The 26233-nt window shown below is 30.3% G+C and overlaps 1 protein-coding gene across 1 annotated transcript; it reads left to right on the forward strand.

Moving 5' to 3' along the window:
• Positions 1 to 119: 119 nt before the first annotated feature.
• On the forward strand, positions 120 to 23070 carry LOC140451844 (stromal cell-derived factor 2). The gene is made up of 3 exons (XM_072545752.1): positions 120 to 298; positions 354 to 716; positions 22736 to 23070. The coding sequence occupies exons 1-3, from the start codon at positions 226 to 228 to the stop codon at positions 22960 to 22962; spliced, it is 663 nt and encodes a 220-aa protein (XP_072401853.1). The 5' UTR covers positions 120 to 225; the 3' UTR covers positions 22963 to 23070.
• Positions 23071 to 26233: the final 3163 nt, after the last annotated feature.

Here is a 26233-nt window from a genome sequence, read left to right on the forward strand (position 1 = left end):
ATATATATATATATATATATATATATATATATATATAAATAGTGGCCTCGAATGATTATGCAACCAGGTGTTTCAACTAATGACAATCATACACGCAAAGCAAATTCAAGAAATTGATGACATTGACAATTAATAGCTATAGATAGAAGAGGGAGGATATGTGGATGCGATGTTTAGGTGTTTAAAATTTGTACGTGTAATTTCGTAGTTTAAAAAATAAACAAGATGTTGCACCTAAGAAAAGATGTATTATTAACGCTGTTTATTTATTTAATTCATGGATTTCAAGAAATCCACGGTAAGAGTTGATTTATTTTTTTTTAAACATAAACCTCAAAGATTATCTTTTGTAGCTTCTTCACAAAAGTATGTAACATGTGGCTCGGTGGTAAAACTTTTAAATACAGATTATAGAGTAAGACTACATTCTCATGATGTAAAGTATGGAACAGGTAGTGGACAACAATCAGTTACTGGGACTGAAGTTCAAGAAGATATTAACAGTCATTGGTTGGTAAAACCAGCTACTGGAAAAAGCTTAGAAAGAGGAACACCGATTAAATGTGGTTCAACCATAAGATTAGAGCATGTAGATACTAAAAAGAATTTACATTCTCATCATTTTTCTAGTCCTTTGAGTAGTAATCAGGAAATTAGTTGCTATGGAGACAATGGGGAAGGTGATTCCGGAGATAACTGGATGGTTATATGTTCAGGTAATTTATTAATTAGTAAGAAAATAGGAGAACAGGAAAAGTTTTAATGACTTTAAAAAGTGTAAATTATGTTAAAAAACTAAAAAGTTGAAAATTTTCTTTATCATATCACATAATAATACAATTATAAATACCAATATAATTAAAATGATGATATGTTACGTTATTTAAATATAACTAACAAAACTGTTGAAGTAACAGCTAAGAGTGGTCTTCGTTGTCTAGGATGCTAATTTATAACCTGCCTATAAAACACAGGTCTGCTGTTCCAGGCTGTTGGCTAACAGTCTGTCCAAGTTATGCAAGTCAGCAGTTTCTATGGGAACTGAATGATGAAATGTGAAGTCAGTGAACTTCAGCTAGTTCAAGATTAATATTTTCTCAAATAACAGCTCCCCTTATTAATGAAAAGTAAATACCATTGCTTTGACTTTTAAAGTGTAATTGGTATCTCTGGAATTTCTATGTGGTGGTGAAGGTGGAGACTGATCCTGGGACCAGGCGATTGCAATTTTAGGGAATCCTTTGTTTCAACATTTACAGTAAAGGTATAAAATAAGTAGGGTGATACCAGTGATAAGGTTGATATGGTGAATAAGAATAAACCTAAACTTCACCACCGCAGTGGTTAGCGTCGCCTGCTTTGGCTGCTGTGAATGAAAAAAAAAATAATATAGTTTCCTATCCACTGGCCTATGCGAAATATGTAAAAGATATTACTCCATCAAACTATTTCTTCTTTCTATATTGGCATGATCTGAGTCGCATTCAATAATAATAATATGAATAGAATATGATATGCTTAACCTCGTTGGGTATATCCTGAATAAACTTACATAAACATGAAGTACTTACATTGGCACCACGTTGACCATTACCTTCATGCCACATAAAGTAGCTTGTGGTGTTCGAATTGCAATTCCTTACTGTGAAATATGTCCATAATTTACATTTGTAAAAACTGATACTTATATTTAAGCATGGTGTAGCAAGACATTGCTGGAGATCAAATACGGCCATCAGTACTTTTCCTTCAGAATTGCGTGATCTAATTTTATCATATGCTTTACATTTGTAATGAAAATCAGCCTTTTCTTTGTGAATATCATACTCCGACTGCAACCTACACTTTCCATTTTCATCGGTCACATTTTTAATTTTAGACAGGTAAGTATCACAGTAAGTTTTACAAGCATCAATATGAGGCTTTTTGCATTTTAGACCAAATTCTAAAAAACATTTTCGGTATATACTGAAACTTACGGGAGTCGACGATCCCTGTAATTCTGAAGGTATTCCATTGTCCTTGTACAATTTGTACATCTTTTCCAAATTCAAATCACTACCCAAATACTACTACGAGTAATGACTCTCGTACGCCAGAAAGCTAGCAATATGTTGAAGCACTATACTAATATCTTCATCTGACCATTTGTTAGAGGGAGTGTGCCTACTTCGTTTATCTCCCAGTATAATAGCAGTGTCACCATTTTTCTTCTTTTTGTCCTTTGAGAAGACCTCTACCTTCAGCAAACATGGCTTGAAAGCAAGCCCTGCCCTACATACTTCAACTTTTGAAGAATGTTGTGATAAAATATTTTGCTGTAACAGTTCTGCTTCGGCGTGATACTTGTAGCTTACGCTACGTGGAGCAAGTTTAATCAAAGAACTTAAAAATTGGCGTTGTTCATCCCGAGAATTTAAGTTTCTATAGTCACGAATATACATCGTTTTCGTTTCATCTTCAATATGACATACACTTATCATTTTTTGACTTCAGTAATAAGATTAAGAGTTATTTAGCCATTATATGATATAAACACTTATCACTATTTGACCATAAAAAATGAAAAATGTATTTTGATCATTGCGTGACAAGAATACTTATGATAATCTGATCACACATAAACAAAAAAAATGTGCATATATCATTAAATAACCAACGCTGTCAATCAAATTATATTCATCATGTATTTAGCAGCGTCTGCCCAAACGATAACAAATGTTGTTTTGATTATTTTTGTACAATAAACACAAAATGATTAAAAATGCAGTTATCACCTTCTGACCAAATGGTAAGATATATATATATATATATATATATATATATATATATATATATATATATATATATATATATATACAAACAACACAGTTTATTAGGGCTGCAGTCAGAAAGTTTGGCCAGGATGTTACAGAAACACTCTTTTTGACTTTTAGTCTAGCTTTCGGAATTGTTTTATTCCTTCTTCAAGACACTGTAATTAGAAGAATGTGTAAATATTTACAATATATCACAAATTGTCAGTGCAACTTACTAGTAGTTGAGATTATTTATATAAAGCTATGACACTCAACATTAATAACACACATATAAAATATGACATATGAAATAATGAACAAAATACATTTTAAAATTTAGTTATGATAGTAAAAATTTCGTTTGTGACATCTTTTAATGGTGTGTTTTAACTGATCCATAGAGAAAAGAAAAAACAAAAATAGTATGATTAAAATGTAATTAGGTGTTCTTCATGTTATATTAATGGAAGTAGTATATTAAACCTGTCTTGATGTCCTATATATATATATATATATATATATATATATATATATATATATATATATATATATATATATATATATATATATATACACTTCTTAAACAAATTAACGCACCACTTCAATAAATCAATTTTATTTGTAAAAGGGCAAATAATAAAAAATGAAACTTCACCAGATTTATTCTACATTTTATTAGTAATTATAACAATTTGTCTAATCATCAGAAAATGTTGAAGTACAGGAGAAAAAAAATAAAACGGAAAATTCTAAAAAAATAATAAGAAAAGTAAACTAAAATATGAAAAAAGTCTTAATAACGAGTGTTTCCACCTCTACTACGTATAACAGCTCACATCGTTGGCCCATACTTAAAATTAATTGCGGTATTTCATTTTGGTCTAGTTCTCTCCAAATCTGGATCAGTCTCTCTCCCACTTCCTGTAAGTTGTTTGGTTGTATCGGTGTCGCTCTTAATCGCCTACCAAGGATATCCCAGAGATTGTCAATCGGATTTAAATCCGGACTATGTGCTGGCCATTCCATAGTGTTCATTTCTACCTCTTCTAGATAATTTCTGACGATCTGTGCTGCGTGAGGTCTGGCATTATCTTGCATTAGTAAGAAATTTTCACCGATATAAGGAGCAAACGGTACTACATGTTGCTCCAGGATCTCCAATATGTACCTTTCAGCTGTAACAGTTCCATTTTGTATGACCACTAGGTCCGTACGTGCGGTAAAAGAAATACCACCCCACACCATAACGGATCCTCCACCAAAAAATGTGGTGTGTGAGAAGTTACACTGAGCATATCGTTCGTTGGGTCGTCGCAACACACGAACACGTCTGTCGTTATTGTACAAACAAAATCGGGATTCATCAGTAAATAGCACTCGTTCCCAGTCAGCCTCTAACCAATTAACGTGTTCTCTGGCAAAATGTAGTCTCCCTCTTCGATGCTCTGCAGCTAATAGAGGACCTCGGGCGGCAATCCTAGGTGTTAAGTTGTATTCCCCAAGTCGCTGGCGAACAGTTTCAGTACTAATTTGTATAGCATGCACGTCTCGAAGCTGAACTTGTAGACTTCGATGTGTTACAAAACGTTGTCGAAGAGCAGAAATTTTTAAAAATCGATCTTGAATAGGGGTAGCTACCCGGTTTCGTCCTTGCCCTGGTCTACGAGTATGATCCCCTGTTTCGAGAAATCTTTCTAACACCCGTGAGACGGATGTGTGGGACACATTAAACCGACGACCAATTCTTCGGTAACTCCAACCTTCTTCCGACAGTATCACTACTTGGGCACATTCATCTCGGGTTAAATTACGTGATTGACGCTCCATAATAAACACAATTAACAATAATCAACAATTAAACAGTAGCCGAATAAAATTCGTGAACACTTGGAAATTAGTATATTTATAGAATTAGTACATTTTTTGCTTCTTTTTGTTTTGTTGCAAAAAAAAACTATAGCGATAAAACACAGTCAATAAATATAGAGTGTACGAATAGCATATACAAAATATAACATTAACTGCTTGCAAAATATAACATTACAATGGTAATTTTTATTAACGCTAATAAAATATGTTAATATTTTATTGAATATTATATTATTAATGAATGATATAAGAATGATTGAATATTATATTATTAATGAATTATATAAGTGGTGCGTTAATTTCTTGGAGAAGTGTATATATACAGGGTGAGTCATAACTATTGGGACATAGACTAAGGACAGGTTATTTGGACTAAAATATGGCTATTGGGCCAAATATGCCATAATAAAATGTTGCTGAGAAAAATATACAGGGTGTTAAAGTTAATTTTTGTTTTTCGTTTTTTGCTAATAGTTTCCCTGTATATTTATAAATTGCTATCAAAATTGGCACAGAGGCATAATCTTAGAATTTTTATTAGAAAATATGACGTAAACGTCATTTTTACGTAAAATTGGTACTCTTGTTTAAACATGATAATTTCAACCGTTTTCGATAAAAACGCAGTCGAACTGCTTAGAGTCTTAAAAAAGGATTTCAAATATTATTTCATTTATGAAAAGTATGCTTTGGACTGTCAGATAATTGTTGTTGGTAAATGTCATTTGTTCAGTGTAAATTATTTTTGATGTGACAGTGTAGTGTAATGTTGCATTTTTTAAAAGTAATCATTACTTTTTTTGATTGAAATTCCTCGTCACAATCATTTTACTAATGAAGAAATGCGAGATATGATTTGCGTATACGCACAAGAAAATTTTTGCGTCGCTCGGCAGCCAGAAGGTATGGAATGTTATACGCAAACAGAAGGCAACCAAATCACAAAACTTTTGCAAGATTATATCGTAGTTTAGGTGAAACTGGGTCATTTCACACTAAAAATCGGAGTGGTCGACCGAAACAAATCACACCTAATCAAGAAGATGAACTTTTGGTTCGAGTAGATGAAAATCCTGAAATAAGTTCATGACATCTATCAGCAGCAACAGGAGTAAGTCAGTCGTCTATTGTTAGAATTCTAAAAAAAGAGAACCTCCATCTTTATCATTTCACTCCTGTTCAAAATTTACTTCCAACAGATCTTCCACGACGGTTACAGTTTTGCCAACGTATTCTGAATAAACATCGCAATGACAGACACTTTATTAAGAATATTCTGTTCACCGACGAAGCAACTTTTACCAGACGAGGGGTTTTTAATTGACGAAATAGTCATTATTGGGAAGAAGAAAACCCGCATGCTATTAAAGCTAGACATTTTCAGCATGAGTTTAAATTGAATATTTGGTGTGGCATTATAGGCGACCAACTACTAGGGCCTTATGTTCTTCCTCCTAATTTAAATGGAGATTCTTATTTATTCTTTTTGGAAAATACTCTTAGTGATATTTTAGATGATCTGTCACTGGATGTAAGAAGAAAAATGTGGTTTATGCAGAATGGAGCGCCACCTCATTTTTCATTAGCTGTTAGAAATCATCTTAATGACGTATTTCCTCAACGATGGATTGACAGAGGCAGTGATTTTCAATGGCCACCAAGAAGTCCTGAGTACAACCAGCTAGATTTTTATTTTTGGGGACATATGAAGTCCTTAGTTTATGCCAATGAAATTAATACACGAGACGAACTTTGGAGATACATTCAAAATGCAGCTAATCTTATAAGGGGACAGAATAATATTTTTTTTAACGTCCGAAAATCCTTTATAAAAAGAATTAGAAAAGGCATAGACATCGGAGGAGACCATGTAGAACATTTGGTTTGAGTTTTTGTGAGTTCTTTTAAGTTAAAGTGTGTTTAGTTTTGATTTATCGTCAAAACGGAAACCTTACGTTAGTTGCAACTTTGTTTATTAGTTTGGTATTTGATAGTGGAATTGTAAATAAAATACTATTTCTTGTCTAAGATTATGCCTCTGTGCCAATTTTGATAGCAATTTATAAATATACAGGGAAACTATTAGCAAAAAACGAAAAACAAAAATTAACTTTAACACCCTGTATCTTTTTTCTCAGCAACATTTTATTAAGGCATATTTGGCCCAATAGCCATATTTTGGTCCAAATATCCTGTCCTTAGTCTATGTCCCAATAGTTATGACTCGCCCTGTATATATATATATATATATATATATATATATATATATATATATATATATATATATATATATATATATATAGAGGTCCCTTCATTTCGGAAGGCATCTAATTTGCATATTATCGCCCTGGGCAGAGGTCAAAATTTGGAATTTCTTCCTAAGCCACGCCTTAGCAGTAAATCATTTCAATACTCAGTAGCGCAGCAGTGCAGGTGAGAACAAGTTGTGTGTGTTAAATATTAGATAATTTTATTTTCAAACAATCTTGCTGAAAATGAACGGAAAAAAACGTAGCGTTATTAAAGAGCAGGGTCGTCAACTAATATTTATTGTGTATAATTATTTTAAAAATATGAAAAGTAAAAAGGACACTCTGCTAATGGTAAAAAAAGACTGCTGAAGCAACAGGTAAGGAGTTTCAATGCATTTAGTACTAATTTTTGATATTCAAATTCAATCTTTCAACACTTTTTACTTTTAGTTCTCAATGTTACTTATTTGTCAATCTTTTATACTCTGCTCTTGTACCCCATTTTGCCTACCTTCGCTTCTCTTTTGTATTGGCTGTGTCGATAATACCATTTTCGACATATTTCTTTTTTCATTCCTTCGATGTGTCCTAAACATCGTATTCTCTGCACTTTCGTTACAGTCGTTATTTTTAGCTATTATTACGTTTACTTCGTTATTTTTGTTTACTACTTCTTGGTATGTGGGTAGTTCTGTTACTATGTGATCATCTACAATTTCATGGTGTGTTTCGATTACTACTTCATTTTTATTTACCATAATTTTTTGTAAAATAATAACCACATTTACTGTAAAATAATTTTGCCAAATTGTCATTATTCCCCTAGCTAGTTCATTTAGTAATAGATCGTCATCATTTTTCATATGTGGAGAAAGAGCTTATAGGCTCTTGTTTGCGTAGAAAGCTCTTATTTATTAATTTTTTAATTTTCGACTATCGCTTTGAGTTACTCGAACGCATACTTAAGACTTATCAAACATTATAGAAACGAAAACAGACCCATGTACTTTTTTGTTTCTTTATGTTTAAAATTTGAAGAATTATTCCTGCAACATACCAATCATTTTGAATTATTATTTACGTCATCATCATCATTATCAATGGCGTTACAACTCTTCGTGAGTATTTGTCGCGTTTACTATTAGATATTCTCTTACTGCATCTTTCATTTTACTTATACGCTGATTATATTTACGTCGTTATAGGCATTTCTGTACGGACCGTATCCAGAATACTACAAGAGTGCAAACGGTCTCTAGATAATAAAAACAAAGTTGAATTTTCTTCAAAGAGACCTTTACGAAAGTCGCCTGTGACAGATTTAGCAGAATATCAAATTACAGATATTCGGCGTATAAACACGATTTTCATAGAACAGAGAATTGTAGTGTTACTGTTAATATATTGAAGAACAAAATTGAGAGAGATTTGGACATTAAAGTATCAGAAGCCTCGCTACGAAGAATTCTTTGAAATATGAATTTCCGTTGGAGGAGAGCACAGGACAACAAAAAAATTGTTGGTTGAAAAGACGGAAATAAGGGCTCGGAGAATCAAATACTTAAGACTTATCAAACATTATAGAAACGAAAACAGACCCATTGTTTACCTCGATAAGACATATGTACACAGTGGACATACTTTGTCGAAAACTTGGAATGATAATTCTAGTAAAGGGTTACTGATGAACATTTCGAAGGGTCAACGTTTAATAATAGTGCATGCTGGTGGTGAAATGCGATTTATTCCAAACGCGCTTTTAATATTTAAGTCTGCTAGTAAATCCGGTGACTACCACTTAGAAATGAATGCCACGAATTACCGCAAATGGCTAAAGGAAAAACTAATTCCAAATTTACCCCCTAACTCAGTAGTTGTTTGCGATAATGCCTCATACCATTCAGTACAAGTGAATCCTGCGCCTAATAGTAATTCCAAAAAAATTATATGATTGATTGGCTGATTAAAAACAATATAACATTTATCCTCAAAGTTTTAAACCCGAATTGTATGCGCTGATTAAGTACCATAAAAATCGTTTCAAAAGGTATGAATTAGATGAACTTTTGCGTGAATATAGTCACACACCTTTATGGTTACCTCCATACCATCCGGATTTAAATTCGATAGAGCTAATATGGGCTGCGATTAAAAATAATATCGCACAAAATAACATAACTTTCAAATTGGAAGATGTGAGACACCTGTTGGAACAACGAGTTTCCGAAATAACCCCAGATGAGTGGAGAAAACGATGTCATCATGCAATTAAAATAGAAGACAGTTATTTAACATCCGAAGTTCAAATAGACCGTCAAGAAGATATTAATCCCATTATAACAAACTTAGGAAATGACGATATTGACATCGAGTCTTCTTCGAAAGAAGAAAATTAAATTAGATTTTGTCTTTCCCAAAGACAGGAATATTTATGTTTACATGACTTTATTATATCATAAAAGGCTTCCAAGAAAAGAATTAAATCAGGTAGAAGTTCTAGGTACATGTAATTGGGACCGTTCATTAGCATATAATTATCCTCACTCTTTAATATTTTGGTATTGTATTGGTATTTGCGATTTTGGAAAATACGCTGGGCAATTAATTGCTATTTTAAAAAACCATTTTGTTAAACTTATCAATATTCAGAACTTAATAATTATTTTGTACAGTAAAAATAGTTTGGTCAGGTAAAACGTATTACGAAGGTATTATTGTTTTTGTCCCATCAAATATCTTACTGATCATTTTTCAAATGTTGGCTATATGTTCAAAATTATTGAAAACTAAAAAATCGCCCTTATTCAGTATAATATGTTTTAGCTGTATCTATTAAATAGTGCGCGCCACTGTCGTTTAGTTAAAATTTCAGTAACCAATCACCAACTTCAAAGGAGGTTCTTATACAATTTGGACATGCCTCATAATATGCAAATTAGATGCCTTCCGAAATGACGGGACCTCTATATATATATATATATATATATATATATATATATATATATATATATATATATATATATATATATATATATACATATATATATATATATACATATATAAATATATATACATATATATATATATATATATATACATACATATATATATATATATATATATATATATATATATATATATATATATATATATATATAATGAACCAGAAGTATTTGCTGACAACGTAAGGAAGTAAACGTTAAATAGTGGGTTTGCAGCAATAAAAATGAAATGTGTACTCTTTTAAATTTTTATTCCAAGCTTTCGGACATTGGTTATGTCCTTCATCAGGGAGCTACAAATGTGATTAAGAAATTTTTGGTGTTGGTATAATTAACTAAAAATTGTTTCTACTTACAAACTTAACGAGGTTGTATCAACAAAGATCTATTATAATATTGATAAAATTTGTCATGGTCTCTCATCTATTTTAATATATGAAAAAACTATTTTTATGTTTAAAATTTTAAAAAAATTACTGTAAATACAAAAACACTTAATTATTCTAAATAAATACGTGACATTATTTTGACAAAATTCTTTCAAATGTCAATTGATAAATTGTTGTTTGTGTTATTATTACACTTATCTAGTAGTAACAAATAGGAGAACATTTCATTTAGATGGCCAATATCCGTTTTATGATTCATTAATATATCAATAATCATAAAACGGATATTGGCCATCTAAATGAAATGTTCTCCTATTTGTTACTACTAGATAAGTGTAATAATAACACAAACAACAATTTATCAATTGACATTTGAAAGAATTTTGTCAAAATAATGTCACGTATTTATTTAGAATAATTAAGTGTTTTTGTATTTACAGTAATTTTTTTAAAATTTTAAACATAAAAATAGTTTTTTCATATATTAAAATAGATGAGAGACCATGACAAATTTTATCAATATTATAATAGATCTTTGTTGATACAACCTCGTTAAGTTTGTAAGTAGAAACAATTTTTAGTTAATTATACCAACACCAAAAATTTCTTAATCACATTTGTAGCTCCCTGATGAAGGACATAACCAATGTCCGAAAGCTTGGAATAAAAATTTAAAAGAGTACACATTTCATTTTTATTGCTGCAAACCCACTATTTAACGTTTACTTCTATATATATATATATATATATATATATATATATATATGAATGGTTTCAGTTGTTTTCCGGGTTTGACTCCGCGTTAAGTAGTTTTGGCTTTTTGAAAAACCATTGTTTTGGCGACGGTTCGGCAAGGTCTAAACTTGCCATTGTCAAGTCAGATTAGTTCTGCTTCTTCTTGATGTTCCAGGCGATAAATTATAATATATTACTTCAACAACTTTATCTGTAACTCAATTTGTCTTGGGCTGTATTCTTGTGGCTCAGTATCTATCTTGTTGTATTTGCTAGTAAGATAATCAAAAGGAATAATAATACACATAAATATCAAATGTAAATTTCATCAATATATTGTATAGAAAATAAGATCAAAAAGAATATCAATTGTAAAATTCACCAATATATTGAAACAACACAAAATTCATACACCTGCTATTCGCTCCGTGCGTGACTGACACAACACCTACCGCCTTCATCTGACAGTTTTGGACCTACCAATTTTCAGGTTAAACATATGACATATGTTTGACATTGTTAAATACATGCGAAATTGACAATTATTAATAATTAACTTTTTAATTATATTTTTTTAGTTTATGTACAAAATAAATGTAGTATTAAAAACTGGGTTTCTCAAAATTCATCAAAATATATCTTTTCAACCACAAACGGAAAAGAAAGGGAAAAATCTAGTACTGGCAAATCAAGTTTTTCACGTGAAAGAGCATATATTTAAAAACAGTAATAGTAAAAGTTATAATATAAAAGCTAAAGTCATCAGGCACTCTGCAGTTAGCTTGAAGCCTTATAAAATATCATTTAAGGTAAATTATTTAAATTTTTCCTATTTTAAATTGCATAAAAATGAAGTTATGTGATATTTACTTTTTCATATTAATAACACGGATCCATCTTTTTCTTTTCTCTAATTTATATGTAATCTTTGGGAACCTATAAAAACTACACTTACTATTTTTGCTATTATTAGCACAATTAAATACGCAATATGTATTTGCACACATTTTTGATAAAATTTATGCGTAAAAAGGTAGGGCCAATTTTGTCATATTTCGCCGCTACGCACGCTGGCATCGTTTCAAAGTACCCCTACTATGGTCACGCACGGAGCGAATATAAAATGAATAAAATTTTATAACATAGGTATCAAAATTATGACATCTAAATTGTAAAAATCCAAACATACAGATCATATATGTTCCTAACATGTTTTTTAATTCTAGTAATCAAATGAGAAAAACTGTTTCTATTCACAAACCAATAACTTTTCAAAACACCTCTATTTCCCTATGACTGACTTTGACACCATCTAGCATTTGCTTGGTTAACAAATTGTGTGAATGGGTGTATACATTCTAACTTTTTTCCTCATAACAATAGTTAGATTCTGTGTTGACATTGAAATTATTTTCTTTTAATATTCTTAATGTCTATAAACCTAGCAAAGAATGTTTCATATTTAAAAGATAAAAATGAATTAATAAAATAAAATAGTAAATACCATAGGTAAATTTCTACTTATAACCAGAAAATTTCCTGTTTACCACAAAGTGTAACGACATGGGCTGAAATGATTTATTCCTGATGTTTCATCCCCATATCAAAGTAGATATGGGAGCAGTAGGTGTCTTCCTGAAGGAAGCTGATAATTGATTATCAGTTGATCTGAGGTGGTATTAAAAATTTTAGTGCATTTAATACTGACTTAGACCAACACATAGAGTCAGGGAACCTATGAAGGATATAAAAACCAGCACCTGCAATATTTTGTCATTAAAAACATTAATGGCTTAAACATTCTCATTATTTTATTCTTTTACATTTGTGTAAGCTATTTTATCATTTCTGCTAAAATACCTTCCTTCCTATATACAAAATTCATATTTGTTTCTATGTCTTTTATTAATAGACTGATAAAAATTGATTGAATTGTTCTATTCATTTCATGCTTCATGAGGCTGTAAAAGAAGTACACATATTTTACGGATTCATCTATAATCAAATAAAATTATATATATATATATATATATATATATATATATATATATATATATATTGTGACGATTGGGGTTTATAGAAAATAATTTATAAGTTATATACTAGAGAAATTTATAAAAATATATTTATGTGAGGGCATTTTAAGAAATTAGCATATAATAATTGTAAAAAGTTGTATTTTAGTAATTATAATGTGGTAGATACATTTAAGTGAGCCATGTGACTAGGCAACCAACTATACAGTGAGTGATAGACAGATATTTATACTCTGAAGTGACGTTTAAGAATATTTACGAATATAAAGTGGGGTTATATTGTTTGAAATGTGGATTTTATTAAATTAGAGTGTTAGTTACTAATTTGAATGTTTATTCTGATCTGAAAAGCCTAAATGTCAACAAAATTATTAATGGAACATTAACGAATTCTCCAGAGTGCAGAGTGTGACCATTGTTTACAGTCGAACATTCTCGATATAATGATTATGGCGGTGGATCGAACAGATATTTTTTTTGAGAACATCTATATGAAAGTAATGGAACAAATTGGAACATGATTTCTTACCAGATGGTTCTGGAATATCCAAAAAAGATATAAATACCCGTGATTTGGATTCAAGATGGAAGTTTTTAGTCAGAAGTCAAGCAGTTTATTATGAAAGTTAGTAGATTAGTTAGTGAAGAATTGTTCACAGTTTTAGTAAGTCAGTCAAGCAGTTTAACAAGAAATATGAAAGTTAGTTGGAGATAGTCCAATTGTTTAATATAGTGAGTTAAATGAAGATTAAAAATTATGCATATATTTAATGCACATTTATAATTATACACAAATAATTATTGAAGATTATAAAAGTATATTAGAAGAATATTGGATGGACATTGGAAGGAATTAAAATTATATTATGATTGGAGATTAGTATAAATCAACTTATAATAATTGGATATTGGTATATTGAAAAGAAGAATAAATATAAATGGTGTTTGCTGGTTTGGTTGGTGGTGTATAAATGCTGGTGAAGAAAACTATATCTTAAATTGGTAGAAGCTGATAATTGGAAAAAGTAATTTCACAAAAAACAAGGATAACTGAAGTACGAAGACATTCAGTGGTGATTAGAATCTATATAGTAGAAACAGTTCATTTAGGCATTCAGTGAAAGAAAGGTACAAAATTTTGTTAATATAATTTAGTTAGTGTCATAACAATTTCAATTTTGAAGATAGTTTTGTTTAAATTTTAGATTGTCTATAGAATTTAATTAGTTTTATAAGAATATCAATTTAAAGATAGTTTATTTTAAATTTACATTGGCTAGGTTAGATATATATATATATATATATATATATATATATATATATATATATATATATATATATATATATATATATATATATATATATGTGTGTTTCATAATAGTTATAATAAAGATAATTTAAAAAAGTACTTACAAGCTAATTCTTTGAGAACCGCGATAAAAACCCTATATATTATATTATTAAAAATACTCATTGCTCATCATTCAAACAAAAAAAACACATCATAACAATTTGGCGCCCAACGTGGGGCTCTCTATTTAAAAGAATTAGTTTGGGAAGATAAGTGCTCTCATATAATTAAATTAATTATCAGTAGAAAGAAAAAATTATAGATTTTATTTTTAATTATATTTGAACAAGTAAAGTCTCAAAATGTCTCAAGGAAAGAAAGGTACAAGAAGCAAAAAGAATGAAGAAGATGTGGAAGTAGAAACACAACCTATACAAGAGGAGAGTTTAGTTCAAGTTCCACAAGATACTGCAGTAATGAATCCAGAAAGAGAGGAAAATGTCAATATGGCAGCTTTGATGTCATTAATGATGCAGATGAACAAGACAATGGAAGAGAATACAAAAAAAATGGAAGAGAATACAAAAAAAATAGAAGAGAATTCAAAAGAAGTCAAAGAAGACATGAAAAAAATGGAACAGAAAATGGAAGAGAATACGAAGAAAATGGAAGAGAATACGAAAAAAATGGAAGAGAACACGAAAAAAATGGAAGAGAATTATAGAAAATTAGAAAAGAAAATAGAAGATAATAATAATAAAATTGTAAAGCAAATAGAAAAACAAATGGATAAAAAACTTGAAGCTGCAGAGAAAAAAGTAGCAAATGAAATAAAAATTATACGGAATGACTACAAGAAAAGGATAGAAAATGAGAGGACAGAAGTAAAGAGGATTATTCAAGATAATAAGATAGATATAGAACAGAAAATAGAGTTACAGAAATGTAACTTAGAAGTAAAAATTAACGAAGACAGGAGAAACACAGAAGAAAAATTAGACGATATACAACAAAATATCCAAATAAATTGTAATCAAATAAGAAATGTGGAACAGAGAATAGATGATATTTCACAAATGAGAGACATAGGGAGACCTTACTTAAATTTAACAAATGAGACTGGGATTAAATTCTCTGGTAATATAAAAAATTTGCATCCTAGAGTATACATAAATAGTTTAAAACATAAATTAAGATTGGTGAATAATATTAATGATATTAAAGATTATATTAGAGTGACATTAAATGACAATGCAGCAACTTGGTTTGCTAGTATTGAGAATGATTTAGATAATTTTCAAACATTTGAAAATAAATTTTTAAATTATTATTGGGGTGAATTAGAGCAAGCAAAGTTTAGAGAAACTCTATATTTTGGAAAGTATAATCACAATTTAAAATCAAATATGGTAGATTATGCATTGAAATTGATAACAGTTGCAAAATATTTAGAACCACCACTTAGAGAGGATGAAACAGTCTTAAATGTATCTAGACATTTTGATGCTGATGTTGTGCAAACCGTAACTGTACAAAATATTCAAACAATAGATAGTTTTATTAATTTTATTCAAAGAATACAAAGAGGCAATATGACAAGTAATAATAACAACAGAAAAAACAACAATAACTTTCAATATAATAAAAATGATAATCAACAATATAGACAATCATATAACAATAATACTAGGTATGGTAATAATTTACAAAATTTTAATAATAATAACAGTAATCAAATTAGACAAAATTGTAATAATAATACTAATTATAATAGACAACATTTTAATAACAGTACTAATAATAATAGACAAGATTTTAACAATAGAAAAAATACAGAGCGACCTAACTATAACAGACAGGTAAATTGTGTTCGAAGGAATAGGAGCTGCGAAGACAGGGAACGAAATCGTACAAGGCAAGAAAATGTGAGTAGAAGTCATAGTAGGGAAAGACATAGTACATCAGATCCAAGTGGTCAGATACAATCTGACAATTCTAATAATCAAAATTTTGTGCAGTAAACTTTCTGAATTACAAGTTAGGCCATTGCTATTATGAAAAACCTTCTGAATTTATTTCTTTAGATGAAGATAAAATTATTGAATCTATTAATTTAATTTATATAAATGCTTTGGCCAAAAATAAAATGATTAAGATTATGATAGATACTGGTTCAGAAAGTACTTTAGTCTCGGAGAATTTTATTTTTAATACATTAAAACTATCAGATATAATAAAGATTCCAAAAATTAAAATTATTGGTGCAAATAATAAGAAGTTGGGTGAAATTGATAAACTAGCCAATTTTAAAATTAATATTCTTAATAAAGAAATTAATATGCAAGGATTTATTGTCAAGGATTTATGTGTTGATATATTAATGGGAAATGATGAATTGGAAAAGAAGAAAGTAAAGATAGATTTTGAAGAAAAAATCGTAACTTTGGAAGGGCAAATAATTAAATTTATGCAGAAAGATGAGGTAGAAGAAGGAATAAGAGTTGATAGGATATTATTAAAAGAAAATAATGATGTTTATGAAGAAGAAATGTATTTTGATGATAGGGAAATGTCCCAGAAGAATGTAAAGAATAATTATTGTAGTGAATATTTAAGGAATGGAAATTTTAAGCAGATGGATGCCTACGAGGCGGAGTGCGTAAAATTGGAAGCAAGGAATAATGAGTACATAATGAAGAATAATTTTATTTGTAAAGAAGAAGATGTGATAAAAGTTTTAAATTGCCCTGAAGAATATAAATCAATAGTCATTTCCATATTGCAGCAACACAAGGGACTTGTCAATAAAGAAAATAGAATTGCACAAAATTATATCCATAGTATAAAAGTTAAAGAAGAAAAAGATTTTAAAACAAAATCATACCCAATACCATATAAATACAGAGAAGAAGTAAACAAAACAATTAATAATATGTTAGAAGATGGGATCATTGAGAAGGCAGACACACGTTTTATTAACCCCATAGTAGTAGTACGAAAAAGATCAGGTGAAATCAGGTTATGTTTGGATGCAAGGAATATTAACAAGATTACTGAAAAGCAATTTGAAGCACCAATGAGTATAGATGGAATATTAGGAAGAATTACAGGAATGTCATTTTTCACTAAAATCGATTTACAGCATAGTTTCTGGTTAATACCTCTAGAAAGAAAAAGTAGACTATATACAGGATTTCAGATAGATGGAGTAGTATATCAATTCAAAGTAGTACCATTTGGACTTCAATCATCTTGCAGTGCTCTATGTAGATGTCTTCATGATATTTTGGATCAATATGAACATTTTGTAATTCACTACATTGATGATATATTAATTTTTTCTAAAACGGCTGAAGATCATGAGAAACACCTAAAAACTATAATAAATAGATTAGACAAAGTGGGACTAAAAATAAATCAAGAAAAATGTACATTTTTTCAAAAAGAAGTCATATATCTAGGTTATAAACTTAACACTAAGGGAATCGAAATGGATCCAGAACGAACACAAGTCATTCAGGAATATAAAACACCACACAATTTAAGAACTTTAAGAGGATTTATTGGAATAATTAATTATTATAAAAGGATGATACCAGATCTAAGTATAAAAGAAATTCCATTACTTGAACTACTGAGAAAAGGTGTAAAATGGAGATGGGATCAGAGAAGACAACTAGCATTCCAAGAAATTAAAAACATTTTTCTGTCAAATTTGAAAATATACTATCCTGACTACACACAGCCATTCATATTAAGAACAGATGCATCAATAGAGAGATTATCAGGGGTATTATTACAAATACATGATGGGGTCGAATACCCAATACAATTCATTTCAAGAATTACAAAGCCACATGAAAAGGGTTACTCAGTTTCAGAATTAGAACTAGCAAGTATAATACACTGTGTCGCAAAATTAAGATTTTATTTGTTGGGTAATGAATTTACAATAGAAACAGATCACCAAGCTTTAACGTCTATATTAAATAACAAATATGGAAACAGTAGAATACATCGGTGGAGTCTAATACTTAGTGAATACTGCTTTGAAATCAAATACATTTCTGGAAAATCCAATATAGTGGCAGATGCTTTATCAAGGTTAGAAAATACATCACAAAAAGGGCAGCGAACAATAAAAATTGGATTAAATCAATTAGTAGAAAGTACTGGATTATATTCTAAAGAAGAAATTATAAGAGATCAGATCAATTTGAGTGAAAAACAAAAAGTTCTTAGGAAAGATGGGGTATATTATAAAATAATAAATGGCATAGAAGTATATGTAATAACTAGAACTTTAGCAAAGAAAATATTGAAAAATTTACATAACAATTATATGCATATTGGTTCAAGAAAGCTATGGATGCTATTTAGGGACAATTATTTTGCAAAGAATGACATAAGTATAGCAAAAGAAATTACTACCCAATGCCCAATATGTCAACTAAACAAAGAAAAGAATTTCAAAAACCAGAACACATATAAATCTAATGTTGTATATGAAAAACTAAATACAGTTTCCATGGATTTTATTTCAAATTTAGTTCTCAGTCCAACAGGAAAAAAGCATATACTAGTGATAGTTGATTTATATACAAAATTTATTAAACTATATCCCTGCTCTAGAACAAATGTTAAAACATTAAAATTATATATTAATCAATTTTTCGAAGAAATAGGACCATTTAGAAATTGCATAATAGATAATGCTACATATTTTAACAACCAAAAATTTCGGACATTTTGTGAGAAAAAGGGAATCAACATTCATTTTACAAGTATCAGACATCCTCAGGCAAATCCTGCAGAAAGATATATTAAAGAAGTTATAAAATATTTAAGGATACTGTGCCAAAGTCAACACGAAAATTGGCAGCAACATATACCACAAGTAGAGTATTTTTTAAATAATACACATAATTTGAATACAGAGGAAGTACCAGAATATTTAATGTTTGGCCATATAGGAAACAGAAAGTGGATTAGTGAATATAATCAGGATATGTTAGAACAAGTAATGCAGAAAGTGAATAACCGAATTAGGAGGAAAGCTGAAAAATATATCAGAAGACAAAATCGAAATATAAAAAAACCAATCACATTTCAAAAAGGAGACCTAGTGTTAATTCGTTCACTTAGAAAAAGTAATGTTAAAGAAAACCGTTGTAAGAAATTACAACCAATGTTTGAAGGTCCATATACAATTGAAAATCAGAATGGACTAAATAGTTATGTGTTAATAGATGCAGAGAACAGACTAAGAGGCATATTTCATATCAACGACATTTTTCAATATCATGAAGAGATTGAATAATGATTTCTATACCTTTAACACAAATATAATAACACTAATAACTTACTGATATATCCATTTGATTCAATAGAGTTGATTTGTTAAATGGTAGATGGTAGATTTCATTATTTCGAATCAATTTGACATCATACTTGTTGAATTTTGTATATATGGAAATTAATTTGTACCCTAAAAATCATAATTTGGGGTTAGACACAAAATTGATACTATAATTGCTATAAAAATGTCTTTCTAATATAATAAAGTAAAAAAAAAACTTACCAATTTATATTGATGAAGTTATTTTGAATGGAAATAATTCCTAGATTTTGTCTATAAACAAACAGAACACCATATCGATTATATTTTTAATTAAGGTTATATTTTATTCTCTGATATCGCATCCATTGCCCCATTTGACATGACAGTTTGACCATAGAATAGCCGAACTGTGCTCCGTTGTTCTCTGCTTTGACATAGACAGCGAACAGGGATGTATTTAACACATTTTAAATAAAAAAAAAAAATTGATTTATTAAATTTAATAAGGTATGATAAAATTAATATTTAAAAAAATAATAAGTAAATTATTTATTTTAAATATTATTTTTGGGGTATTGTGACGATTGGGGTTTATAGAAAATAATTTATAAGTTATATACTACATAATATTAGATATTTGGTTGTTTTAAATAAGTTATATACTAGAGAAATTTATAAAAATATATTTATGTGAGGGCATTTTAAGAAATTAGCATATAATAATTGTAAAAAGTTGTATTTTAGTAATTATAATGTGGTAGATACATTTAAGTGAGCCATGTGACTAGGCAACCAACTATACAGTGAGTGATAGACAGATATTTATACTCTGAAGTGACGTTTAAGAATATTTACGAATATAAAGTGGGGTTATATTGTTTGAAATGTGGATTTTATTAAATTAGAGTATTAGTTACTAATTTGAATGTTTATTCTGATCTGAAAAGCCTAAATGTCAACAAAATTATTAATGGAACATTAACAAATTCTCCAGAGTGCAGAGTGTGACCATTGTTTACAGTCGAACATTCTCGATATAATGATTATGGCGGTGGATCGAACAGATATTTTTTTCGAGAACATCTATATGAAAGTAATGGAACAAATTGGAACATGATTTCTTACCAGATGGTTCTGGAATATCCAAAAAAGATATAAATACCCGTGATTTAGATTCAAGATGGAAGTTTTTAGTCAGAAGTCAAGCAGTTTATTATGAAAGTTAGTAGATTAGTTAGTGAAGAATTGTTCACAGTTTTAGTAAGTCAGTCAAGCAGTTTAACAAGAAATATGAAAGTTAGTTGGAGATAGTCCAATTGTTTAATATAGTGAGTTAAATGAAGATTAAAAATTATGCATATATTTAATGCACATTTATAATTATACACAAATAATTATTGAAGATTATAAAAGTATATTAGAAGAATATTGGATGGACATTGGAAGGAATTAAAATTATATTATGATTGGAGATTAGTATAAATCAACTTATAATAATTGGATATTGGTATATTGAAAAGAAGAATAAATATAAATGGTGTTTGCTGGTTTGGTTGGTGGTGTATAAATGCTGGTGAAGAAAACTATATCTTAAATTGGTAGAAGCTGATAATTGGAAAAAGTAATTTCACAAAAAACAAGGATAACTGAAGTACGAAGACATTCAGTGGTGATTAGAATCTATATAGTAGAAACAGTTCATTTAGGCATTCAGTGAAAGAAAGGTACAAAATTTTGTTAATATAATTTAGTTAGTGTCATAACAATTTCAATTTTGAAGATAGTTTTGTTTAAATTTTAGATTGTCTATAGAATTTAATTAGTTTTATAAGAATATCAATTTAAAGATAGTTTATTTTAAATTTACATTGGCTAGGTTTGATATATATATGTGTGTTTCATAATAGTTATAATAAAGATAATTTAAAAAAGTACTTACAAGCTAATTCTTTGAGAACCGCGATAAAAACCCTATATATTATATTATTAAAAATACTCATTGCTCATCATTCAAACAAAAAAAAACACATCATAACAATATATATATATATATATATATATATATATATATATATATATATATATATATATATATATTTATAGGTAAAAGATATCGGCATAGCTCGCAACAAAGGAAAAAAATAAAATAAAATATGTGTACAAGATGGAAGGCAACCGTATATACGTATTTCTGACTATTCGTCGTCTTCAGTACGGTGCAGCTAAGTTAGAAAAGGAGCATATTAACTTGGGAAAGGATCACTACAGGAGCAATGCTACCAATTTGTGGCAATAATGTTAGAAGACTCTGAGGTTTCCAGAGCAACAACCAACACATCCACGGAAGAAGCTAAGCTACCTGAGGAAAGGAATGATAAACGTTTAGAACGTTTCAAATAAGAAAAAGGTTAATGCGATTTGATGGTAATATAAAGGTAAAAGATATCGGCATAGCTCGCAACAAAGAAAAAATAATATAATAAAATATGTGTACAAGATGGAAGGCAACCGATATCTTTTACCTTTATATTACTATCAACTAGCATTAACCTTTTTCTTATTTGAAACGTTCTAAACGTTTGGCATTCCTTTCCTCAGGTAGCTTAGCTTCCTCCGTGGATGTGTTGGTTGTTGCTCTGGAAACCTCAGAGTCTTCTAACATTATTGCCACAAATTGGTAGCATTGCTCCTGTAGTGATCCTTTCCCAAGTTAATATGCTCCTTTTCTAACTTGGCTGCACCGTACTGAAGACAACCAATAGTCAGAAATATGTATATGCGGTTGCCTTCCATCTTGTACACATATTTTATTACATTTTTTTTTCCTTTGTTGCGAGCTATGCCGATATCTTTAACCTTTATATTGCTATCAACTAGCATTAACCTTTTTCTTATATATATATATATATATATATATATATATATATATATATATATATAAACACTAATTGAGATGAAGTCTTTTATTTTGTTTAAGATAATAGTGCCATTTTTCTAATACTGGACATTATTTTTATTTCAGGTGACAGTTGGCAAAGGGATGAAAGTATAATGTTTAAACATGTAGACACAGATATGTATCTGTCTGTATCAGGTAGAACTTTTGGTCGACCAATTAATGGTCAAATGGAAGTAATTGGAGTACGTTCATCTACAGGATCTGTGCATTGGCAAACAGCTGAAGGTGTATTTTTACATGCTCCAGATTTATCTGCTAGACATATGCACTCAGTTCATTCTGAGCTATGAAACAAACAATTAGTTACAAATCATGAATTAGTTACAAGTTTTTTAATTTATTTTTTAATTTTGTTAAAACTGTGAAAATGTTTGTAATAAACAAGTGGTTAGATAAAACTTATACGTATGTATCTAATCAGCCATCGATGTTGATTGCTAGACATAGTCCTATCCTTCCTTCAATTCCTCGTTAGCTTAAAATTTACATTCATCTTCATTATATTTTCAAGTTCATCTACCTGCGACAGACATTAAAACCGATGAGATAACGGCTGTAACTGTATTCCGCTTACTTAGACAGTCCTAAACTGTCCCGCGAGTAGAATACAGTTACCGTCGTTGCATCATTACATTTTTAAATATCTGTCGCAGTGGACGTGAAAGATCAAGAAGAAATAAGTACACAGTGTATAAAAATCGAAACCCATCGTACTGCATATAATAAGTTTCTCTAGCGACTGTGACTACATGGCGTTAAGTGTGAAAAGTTCAAATGTATATTTTTTTTATTTTTCCAAGTGGACCGTAAGTTGTTATTAACAAATAACTTGTAGATATAATCCATTTATCCTTGTCAAAATATTTTTACTTAAAGGTACTTGAAGGTTTAAAGATTAGAAAATCACAAAATCACACAAAAATCATTAATTGATGCATTTTTCAACAAAAAATTGCAAATAACTCGAAAAGAAAGCATTTTTCGAAAAATTACCGAGATAGAAAAAGTATTTATTTCGGTTAGATACGCCTAAAAAATTTTACTCGAAGCCATTCGGAAAATTGTTTTTTGTTATAAGTTATTTGTTAATAAGAATTTCCGGCCTACTTGTTAAAACCAAAAGTACATTTGAACTTGAAAAATTATATAAAATCGAATAAAAAAGGTTTGGTGCGGTAGAAATGCAAAAAAGAAATTAGTCGGTTTATGCTCTGCTTATAGGGGTAAACCGCTCGCCTAATATAGCATACTGTATTGTTAAATTGCTGAACTCTAATATGATTTTCATATGGCTTTAAAAAATTAAATAAAACTATTGATTTTTAAAGATGCTTAATTATGATCTAAAAGTATTCATAGAGGTATCTGACCAAGGTCAGATGGTAGGCATTCATATTGTTACGATAAATATGAGTCATAAAATTGTAAACATATTATTTCTAATTCTATTCAATTCTAGTAAGTTCGCCGCTCAGCTGAAAAACCTGTTTGCCTTCCATCCTTCTCGAGAGGGTCGCTGTCCGAATTCGAAGGGATTCTCGATTAACGGTATTTTATATTTAAAGAGGGAATTTTGTTCAAAACAGTTCTAGTTCTAGTTTTGAATATAGAGTTTAAATTGTAAGCCGGAAATAAATATAAATAAATATGGTGAAATAAATTAGTGAATATTGTAATAAAGACTTTAATAAACTTATAAGTGTTATAAATGTAGAACCTTTACATACTACATACTGTTACAGTTGCTGGAATGGACGTAATGAATATGCATGGATTCCAATTGGATTTTAAGAATAAGGTAATCAAAGTTGGCAACGAGTAGATATTTCTTCATCCACATGATGACAACACTGTGCAAGCAGTCATTAAAGAAGATACAGTCGTGCCTGCGAGAAGTGAAACGATCATAGTAGCGCGGCTACAGGGAATTGTGGATGAAGGGACACCTGTTATGATGGAGCCTTGGAACCATGACGACGAGGTTGGCCGTGGAATCATAATTGCAAAGGAATTGGTGACTTCGGCTAAAGAAATTCCTGTGGGACTTATCAATGTCAATGACTACCCAGTGATCATCAAGAAAGAGACAAAAGTAGGAACTTGTGTACCTGTGACATCCATATAATCTGTCAGGCGACAACATCTGATAATTCCAACGAAAAATTCGACCAAATGGTTGCAGTTGCGGGACAGTCTCTAAATCAGATGGAGAAAAGGAAATTAAGGGAATTTCTTCGGCAGTATCGTGATATTTTCGTACCGAAAGGAGGAAAGACGGGAAGAACTACCGTTGTTAAGCATAAAATTGATACTGGTAATGCCAGTATCAATTTGGCCAATTGGTTGGCCAATTCGTCAAACAGCTCGACGATTACCACAGGCGAAAAGAGAGGAAGCTGAAACGATTGTTCAGAAAATGAAGAAAGACGGGGTGATAGAACCTTCTACGAGCCCATGGGTCTCTCCGTTGGTCCTGGTTAAGAAGAAAGACGGAACGACCAGGTTCTATGTGGATTACCGTTTGCTGAACAACGTTACCAAGAAAGTTAGTTATCCTCTGCCTCGGATCGACGACACATTGGACACATTGGCTGGAAGTAAATTGTTTTCTACTTTGGATTTGAAGTCTGGATACTGGCAGGTAGAAATGGACCCAGTAGATAAAGAGAGGACAGCCTTCACCACAGGATCTGGATTGTGGCAATTCAACGTTATGCCATTTGGACTCTGTAATGTTCCTGCGACATTTGAGAGGCTTATGGAAAAAGTGTTGAGAGGGTTATCTTGGAAAACATGCCTGGTTTATCTAGATGACATAATCGTCTTGGGGGAGACATTTGAAGATCATCTGAAGAATTTAGAAAACCTTTTTAATCCACTTAAAGCTACCCAATTGATGTGAAACCCCAAGAAGTGCCAGCTATTTCAAGGTAAAGGGTCATCTGGGTCATATAGTCAGTAAAGAAGGAGTGGCCGTGGATAAGGGAAAAAACGATTCCATTAAGGAATGGCCAGTACCAACGGACAAACATCAAGTGAGAAGTTTTCTTGGACTATGTACTCACTACCGGAGGTTTATTAAGAAGTTTGCAGATATCGCTAAGCCATTAACGCGACTTACAGATGAAGCAAAGGACTACCGCTGGGATACAGACTGCCAAAATGCCTTTGAGATCTTAAAAAAGTATTTAATCACAGCACCAATTTTAGGGTATCCACTGCCAGAAGGAGAGTTCATCTTAGATACAGATGCAAATGATGTGGGAATTGGAGGAGTGCTGTCTCAGATTCAAGGAGGACAGGAACGAGTCCTTGGATATTTTAGTAAAGTTCTTTCAAAACCTGAGCGGAATTATTGTGTCACGAGAAGAGAACTTCTAGCAGTAGTGAAATCAGTAGAGCACTTTTATCAATACCTCTATGGAAGAAAGTTTTTAATCGTAACCGACCATCTCGCCCTTAAGCGGTTGATGCAGTTTAAGAATACAGAGGGTCAGATAGCCAGATGGATCGAACGACTTCAAAAATACCGATTTGAAGATTGAGCACCGGGTCGGAGTT

The sequence above is a fragment of the Diabrotica undecimpunctata genome, chromosome 1, assembly GCF_040954645.1.
Source record: "Diabrotica undecimpunctata isolate CICGRU chromosome 1, icDiaUnde3, whole genome shotgun sequence".
In the NCBI taxonomy this organism is placed as follows: Eukaryota; Metazoa; Arthropoda; class Insecta; order Coleoptera; family Chrysomelidae; genus Diabrotica; species Diabrotica undecimpunctata.

Excerpts from the sequence above, each read along its gene's own strand:
- LOC140451844 (XM_072545752.1), top strand. The coding sequence starts at position 226 with ATGTTGCACCTAAGAAAAGATGTATTATTAACGCTGTTTATTTATTTA. Across the intron at positions 299-353 it reads TGGATTTCAAGAAATCCACG|CTTCTTCACAAAAGTATGTA; the intron begins GTAAGAGTTGAT and ends TATCTTTTGTAG. Across the intron at positions 717-22,735 it reads CTGGATGGTTATATGTTCAG|GTGACAGTTGGCAAAGGGAT; the intron begins GTAATTTATTAA and ends TTTTTATTTCAG.